General features: G+C 42.9%; 1 protein-coding gene across 1 annotated transcript; it reads right to left on the bottom strand.

The window, feature by feature from the left end:
* Window positions 1–1,061: 1,061 nt before the first annotated feature.
* On the bottom strand, window positions 1,062–2,642 carry LOC136474348 (uncharacterized). The gene is made up of 6 exons (XM_066471940.1): window positions 2,111–2,642; window positions 1,843–2,022; window positions 1,641–1,760; window positions 1,487–1,556; window positions 1,317–1,415; window positions 1,062–1,172 (listed from the first exon to the last, which is right to left on the bottom strand). Exons 1-3 carry the CDS (start codon window positions 2,482–2,484, stop codon window positions 1,643–1,645), a joined length of 672 nt encoding a protein of 223 aa, XP_066328037.1. The 5' UTR covers window positions 2,485–2,642; the 3' UTR covers window positions 1,062–1,172; window positions 1,317–1,415; window positions 1,487–1,556; window positions 1,641–1,642.
* Window positions 2,643–8,160: the final 5,518 nt, after the last annotated feature.

The following is an 8,160-nucleotide window of genomic DNA, read 5'->3' as shown; positions in this document are numbered from 1 at the left end:
CTGATCCCTGACCCATGTGTTACGCGATATCCATCTATTCTTTATTTTTCTTGCTAGTTTGTCATATGTCTCCTCTCAAAAATATGGTATTTTTTGAAACACAATATAGACGTAGATGTTCACATATATGCATGCATAAACCTCTATGAACGTGCATACACACTCCCTATCCCTACGAGCACATTCAATAGGCTATACCTTTAAATCTTCAGATTGACGAAGTTACCATAGTCATCTCGCTATTGATAGACGTGTCGCCTACATCTGAAAGAACAGTGCCATCAAATTCTAGAATAGCACCTACATATCCCGAGGCACTCCCCTAAGGCAGCGTCCTTTTGTGCCCACCTCTACTAATTCAGGGGGTGTCTCCTAAAATCTTTTTAATAGTAGTGAAATTCAGTAAAATGCAAGTACTCTCGTCAAGTTGAGGACTCCGAGTAGACAAGTTGCGCCAAAGGGACCTAACCAGCAGTTCGCTCAAAACTATGGTCTTTGTGATGATCATGTTATAATATATTAACCTTTATCATAGGATCTGATAGCCTAGCTCCCCACACTAGTAAAAAAAAGGGCTTCTATTTTCGGCTGCCAACCCCCTTTATTCCCGGTTACGCAGGCACGAATAGGAGTTTGGAAATAAAGGGTTAGTAGCCGGGAATATAAGTGGACCTTTAGTCCCGGTTGGTGATACCAACCGGGACTAAAAAGGTAGCCACGCCGGCTCCTGGGCTGGCCCCTTTATTCTCGGTTGGTATTATCAACCAGGACTAAAGGGTCTTTTTTTTCTTTTCCTGCTTATTTCAATTGATGATTCTTTTTTGTTTTAATTTGGTTTTCGAATACGCATTATTCGCTACAAAGTAATATACGTATACGCGCGCGTACTGTAAAGTTTTCGCTCGATCAATGCACGCAAGCAACACAAGTAAAAGTAAACTAAAACATAATATTACATTTCATCATCACATGTAAAGTTTGCATTAATTGTACATTTCATCATCACATGTTCTTTGGATCAATATGAAATTTGGCTTTCATCATCACATATTTGGGTCATAGTAAAACTCGCCGCCGGGAGTTAAGAGCTGATCATTCAGAAATCCACCTATTGTCTCTTGGATTGCTTTGAGATGGTGTGTGTCCAGGGTTTTTTCCTTCAACCAACGAGTCTTCAATTTGAGATATGAGATAAAGAAAAAGTATATTAGTATATATATATATATGTATCAAGAATAATGATAAATAAATTGTATCCATCATGAATATATATATATAAATATATGTATGAAGAATATATATAGGTGTACACTTACCCTTTTTTCCTCTAGACTAGTTCTTTTTTAGCACACTCTCATGAACTCGCAAACATAGTATCCATAGAGATTGGTCCCCTAGGGCTGCAGCAGAACCCACTTTACGAGAAAAAGATTCGTCATCATCCGAGCAGAGGGAAATTGAACTAAGGTTGGTATATAGTACTTACTTTGTATAGCACTACTTTCAGTGGCACTTTGCGTTTCATATGGTGTTCCTGACAGACCTTTTCCCAACAACTACCAAATAACATAAAAAATATTTGCACCATTAATTTGCATGCAGAGAGACTGAAATAGTTTTGCTAGTGAGACTACAATTACCTCTAAATAATATCTATCATCTCTTGGAACTCTTTTTGCTCTTTTCTCATCGAGTCCCAGATGCCTAGAAGACCTTTCTCCAGATCAAGTTCCATCAATATCCAGTGTTCACTGCCATGTCTATTAACACTCATTAATTAGCTCATAGGTACAGTGAACATATATATATGGATACACGATCGTCGACATTATGAACACTTACCTGAAGTTGTAGGGGAAGAGTATACATTTCTTGTCACGTTGCTTCTCTAAGAACGTCTTGATATTGGCCTTCGTTTCTGCTTTCCATGTTGGTTGGGGTTTAGGGTTTTTGAATACGATATGTAGATCAATGAAACCAATATCAGTACACCCTCTCTTTTTGCACTCTCCCATCTCAAACCTGCATCATATATATAGAGTGAGGATAACAAACACAGACATGTATGTACGTAGCGACTTATTATTAATTAGTAGAAAGAATCACTTACAGACAATAGCAGCTGATGAGAGTCTTGTCGAGAGAGTTCCAGTGGACTAGTTGGTGTAATTCAGCTAACTCAATGTACATAACGTCATCGCCACGGAACCAATGGTCATCTTTGATTCTGACAGAAATATAGAACTCTTTCCGGTGACACGCGTCGAGGTACAAGGTGTTTAGCTTGAACAATTGTGTACCCAGTTCATTGATGGTCTTAGGATTCCATAGACTCTTGCCATGCTCATATTTCTGCCATTCATCTGCTACCGGTGCACTTTTGAAGAGGAAATTGCCAAGGTCGATACCTCTCATAGCATAAAAGTTAGCAAGTTCTGCCATATCCACTTCTTTATCAGCAGGTATTTCCATCATATCCAGCATATCTATGTTTGAACCATATTCATTAGCAATAACTAGAGGAGGGACTGATTGCAATTCTTGTTCTCCAAGTTGTGCAACAGTTTTCCCTGCTTTAGCAGCTTTCTTGATTATCTTGCTAAGAGTGCGGTCAAAGTCTGATGGTGGCGAGGGCTTACGAGCTTGCCATCTCTTTTTCTACTCAGCTTCCACCATTCGCCTTAGTTTAGCTAGAGGTAGGTGGAAGTGCTTCTGCTCCTGCTGCTTCCTCTTCCCTGTGCCTGAGAAGAATGCTTCGATGTTTTTTTAACTGCATCATCTAACTCCTCTTTACTCATTTCACCAGGCAATTTCTATGGAATTGGCCTTGGTTTCATGGGGGCCTTCTTGGTCGTCTTCATCGGCGGGGCAAATGGCTTATTTGTTTGCAGCCGTCTTCCCTGGTTCATGGGAGGAGGTGGGGGAACAGGTGTTGGCGACCTTCGAGGCGGCGTTGGGGAACGCCTTGGAGGCAGTGGCGGTGGCGGTGGAGACCGTCTTGGAGATGGTGGGGATGCAGTCGTGTCTTCTACCCCATCATAACCGCCGCCCGAAGCACTATGCTAGTCTGGTGATTGTACTATTGGACTTAGGTTGGGGGAGGCCCTGCTGTGTGTGTACAGAAGACAATGAGTCAATTGTTATTTAAGAGGCAATATAAAATTAATAAAAAAAATTGTTTCGTTCACTTTCATCCATACCTATTGTGCGGCAATGGCTTCTTGGGAATATTGATGTAGCGCTTGCGCCATGCAATGAATGACTTCTCTGCTTCTCCCATGGTCTTCTCCCCATCACCTCCATGAATGTCAAGAGGCACGTCTCTAAAACCTTCAATAGCTTTATCCACCGAGACGGTAGCATATCTAGCTGGTACTACTACCCCATGGATTCTTGGTATCTTGGTACGGTCGATAGGGTTTACAACACCAATAGCCACCTTCACTGTGCCATTATCTTTTGGAATATACAGCTCACATGATGTAAAAGGTTTAGTGACATCATCCACGGGGAAGCGTAGCTCTGCATCTTTTATGGCATCAGGCAGCTCCGTAGAAGCACAACTGCTTCTCAACTGATCAGAGCTAATGTTGATTCCCGGAGCTGTTGTAATCCCGTGGGCACTCAATTGTATTTGCACTTGCCTTGTGACTTCCTCTTGCATTTTCACTTGCATTTGTTTTTCTTGCCTTTGTGATTCAAGCACCGCTTCCCGTGACTCAATAACATATTGCTGCAAGATGTGGATCCTCTCTGCCTCTTCATCCTTCCATCTCTGGCGGGTTCTGTATGAATCGATCCATTTAGGAAAACCTTACACCCACGGAACGGCCCCTTTGCCTCTAGTTCATCCACAATGCTCAGTAGTCCTGATGGAATATGTGAAAGGACCTAGGATGCCGCCTAGAGGGGGGTGAACAGGCGTTTCTGAAAATTAACACCTTTAAAAGCGGAAACGATTAGTAAAGTGAGTTTCCAAAAATGGAAACTCCAAATAAAGAGTACCACCCCTCACAAGTTAGCCACAGAGTATATAAAAGATACTAAATGAATCTAGAAGCCAAACGCCTGCAACCAAAGAGTTAGAACACAATTCAATTTAGTTTGGCGCAGGGGTTAATACCGGACGTGTCCGGTAGGTATACCGGACGTGTCCGGTATTCACGACTTCAGTGGAACAGCCCCTAACTTGCTCCTTTTGATTTCTATCTTCAATCCAAACTGTAGGAAACTATTAGAGATAGTAAAATACACAGAGAACCTGTAGAATAGCTAAAGCAACACAAATATCAAATGAAATGCGAATTAAGACACGATATTTGTTTTACCGAAGTTCGGACTTGTTCGAGTCCTACTCTCCATTGAGGGGGCTACGGGCGACCCAGCGAAGGTTAGCCCTAGAGGGTACCACGAAGGTCACTCTAGCCGGAGTCTTTTCCAACTCCTTTTCCTCCTTCCACTAAATGATTCCGAGGCGGCAGAATCGACCGTTACAAACTTTCCAAAGCAACCACAATCTCTCGGTTCCTCTCCAGTGATGCCTAGCCATCTAGGACCAAAGAGTCCAAGAGTAACAAATGCGAATCACGAGATTGATAATATGCACAAGTGCTCAAGTGGTGGCTTGCTCTCTTTTTCAAATTCTCTCTTAACCCACAAATTGATTTTGCAATTTGGATCACACACTCACTAAGAGAGGGTTTAGGAGAGTAGGCAAGGCTCAAAAACGTGTGTCTATCTCAGCAAAATCAGCAGCCTCCAAAGGTGGAGGCTTGGGGGTATTTATAGCCCCCTTGAAAAACTAGCCGTTTTATAGCCGTTGCAATACCGGACATGTCCGGTATGCATACCGGACACGTCCGGTATGACTCACACTGCGCCAACGGTAACTAAGTTACAGTGATGTTGTGAGGCGTCGGAACTCCCAAAGAATGCCGGGATTTCCGACCGTTGGAACTCCCGACTCAAATCGGAACTCCCGACCCTCAGCAATTTTGAAAAACATGTAACTGAGTTAAAGTTAGTGAGGTGTCGGAACTCCCGATGCATGTCGGAACTCTCGACCGTCGGAACTCCCGACTCACGTCGGAACTCCCGACCCTCAAGGCTTTTAAAAACTAGCCGTTGGCTTCTTGGTCATCCATACCGGACACGTCCGGTATGACCAGGACAGTGAACCCTCCAAGTTAGTTGAAGTGCAAGACATCAGAACTCCCGACCCATGCCGGGGACTCCCGACCGTCGGAACTCCCAACGAACCAACCCAAGAACAACAATTTTATAGCTGCTGGACAAATACCGGACACGTCCGGTGTGAATACCGGACATGTCCGGTATTGCCAAACCAGCAACAAATCAGTTAGCTCTTTTATCACTCAAATACTCAAAACTCACGTGGGTTGGCTTGAGCACTTATGAAACATTATCTATCAATATGATGCATCCCTCTTAATAGTACGGCATACCTATTAAACTCAAGATCAAAGGAAAAATGAATTTATACCACTTGAGTTGATTTCTTTTGAATTGATGTCGTCCCTTCCAATCTTCATCATGTAAGGGTGCTAACAAGTTGATGTTGATCTTTTCACTTGAGCATAGCCATCTTGAGCATGTGACTTGATTCCATTCATCAAATTTGAATAATCCCAAATGTATCAAGTCACTTCCATCAAATACTTCATTATAGATTTGATTCTTCACATCAATAAGACCATCTTAGCTTGATTAGTACCTCAACTAAATGCAAGTACTTTCTTCTTCACCCTAGCTAGGTTCTTTGGCCGCCAAGCCATCACTTGCCCTTCACCCTTGCTTAGTACCTTGAAGCCTTTCCTTGCTATCTTCACCATCTCAAACCATCAAGTCACATCTTGTTGTTGAATCATCCATTCATATGTATTGTTATCTTTTTCATTTTAATTTAGCAAGCTTCAAATATGAGACCATTCCATATGCAATCCCTCATGTCTCATTAACTAATAATCACGAGCTTGATTTCACATAGTACATGGAAATCCCACAATAAATAAGCCTTCACATGAATTCCATTTGCATTGTTGTCTTGTGCTTGAACTAGATTGTTTATACAACAACACATGATTTTGGCTTTCACTAAGTACCTGTGAGATAACCTATTACCTGTCCACACTTAGCAAATGGGTTAGTCCTTTAATCACGTTGTCATTCAATTATCCAAAACCCACTAAAGGGCTAGATGCACTTTCAATCTCCCCCTTTTTGGTGATTGATGACAACTTGATTGAAGCTTATAAAATGATATAAACATTTAAACTTTTGGGTTCTATAATTTATGAGAGGCTCCCCATTAATATGTGCTTATGATTAGAATTCACAAACTGACCTCAAATGTCAATTGCACATACTAAAACAAATAGGAGACTCCCCCTAAATCATTGCATCCGTGGGGTGCATGTGTGTGTGACAAAGAGAAACCGTGATGCATATGATAAGATATATCATACAAGAATAAATATAAAGGCATCACATCAAATATTTTCATTCTAGCATGCATAGTCCTTATGAAAATAAATATGACACATGTAATTCACACATAGCACTCATTACAAATTTTCTCAAGTCCAGAAACCGCTGATATATAGATAAAGATCATGTCTCAAGAGATACATAGATAAAGCATAAGTCTCATCTCTCACAAGATATAATCAATGAAGCTCAAAAACAAACTACAGCCTGTAGTACATATCTTTATGTACAAAGATAAGCAAATAAAACTATCCTGAAGCTTTAATCAGTCTCTCTCCCCCTTTGTCATCTATCACCACAAAGGTCCAACAATGACATACTAAGGACAAAGGGGCTACAAGCTGTCACTAATCTCTGGCATCACTCATCATCATCATCGTCTCTCCCAGCATCTTCGTCATCAGAGCGGGTAACACTAGCTGGACGAGAACCACTGGCACCAGATGGGTCATAGCCACCAGAGCCATAGTAGCCACCACCACTTGTCAAGTCACTCCACCAATCTGTAGCATAGTCGTCGGCAGTGTTGGGACATGGCTGAGAGTGAGTAGGCACACGAGCCTGAAGGGGTAGAGTGTCAGGGTGCTCAGGTGCCTGCTACTGTCGCTGTATGAACTCAACATACTCTCTGTCATATCTAGCCTACTACTGCTCCTTAGTCTCCTGCTCACTAGCTGCCTCATCTGATAGAGGAGACCTAGGAGGATCAAGCTCAAGCCTAGAAGCAATTTGCTTCAAGGTTTGAGTGTCCTTTCTCCTAGCCTCCCTCTCCTTCTGCTACCTAGTCTGGATGTCACGGCACATCCCAAATATGGAGCTGAAAAGCCTACGGATAGGTGAGGGAGGACTACCACGGCGTGAAGTAGAATGTGAAGGAGCATGTGGTGAAGGTGAAGCTCCTGCTGGTGCACCACTCCCAGGTGCATCTACCTCTGGTGCTGCTGCTCCTCCTCCTGGTCCTGCTGGAGGTAACCCTGTCTCAGGCAGATCTGTAATAATCTTCAGGGCCTTGTGAATCTTATCATACTCGAATGTGTGCCCAGTCACCTGCTCAATCATATGCATGATATAAGGAGCAAAACCACAGCCCTTGAGGGGCCTCTCTCCCACACTCCTGATCTCAGACCAAATAAAGTCAAACACGCTGAAAGGCCGAGCATCAGGTGCCATCCTATGGAGTAGGTTCCTAGAATAATCTGCAATGTTGCCCTTGTCTCCATCCTTGCAGTCAATAGTCTTCCTGAACATCCTATCCAGGTATCTGTAGGTAGGGTGAAGACCTAGAACCTTCCCCACAGCTCCTCTCTTACCACTAGAAGGATACATATATGCGAGCTGCTCAGGGGGTAACACCTGCTTGGTGTGGATCCTGTCCCTCTGGAGATCATCCTCTGAGAAGCCAAGCTAGGCAGCAAATACATCATAGTCAACACTGTACCACTGGCCCTCAAGCATCCAGTGCATCCACCTCTCATCCTCCTTAATGAACAGAGTAGCATAGAACTGAGCTACTACCTCTGTGTTCCAGTCATGCTGGAACTCCATGATCTCATAAACTCTTGTGCTCTGGCAGATGGCAATGGCATGATCAACTGAGGCCTTCTGCAACTCTCTAATATATTGCCAGTCAATCCACTAAGACCTGGCAATCAC

The sequence above is a fragment of the Miscanthus floridulus genome, chromosome 8 (assembly GCF_019320115.1).
Source record: "Miscanthus floridulus cultivar M001 chromosome 8, ASM1932011v1, whole genome shotgun sequence".
Lineage (NCBI taxonomy): Eukaryota > Viridiplantae > Streptophyta > Magnoliopsida > Poales > Poaceae > Miscanthus > Miscanthus floridulus.
Note: the sequence above shows the minus strand (reverse complement) of the source record. Positions and strands in the feature narration are given on the sequence as shown.

Coding starts and splice junctions, on each gene's coding strand:
- LOC136474348 (XM_066471940.1), bottom strand. CDS start 2,484: ATGCTGGATATGATGGAAATACCTGCTGATAAAGAAGTGGATATGGCA. Junction 2,023..2,110: donor CTCATCAGCTGCTATTGTCT/GTAAGTGATTCT, acceptor TATATGATGCAG/GTTTGAGATGGGAGAGTGCA. Junction 1,761..1,842: donor CTCTTCCCCTACAACTTCAG/GTAAGTGTTCAT, acceptor GAGTGTTAATAG/ACATGGCAGTGAACACTGGA.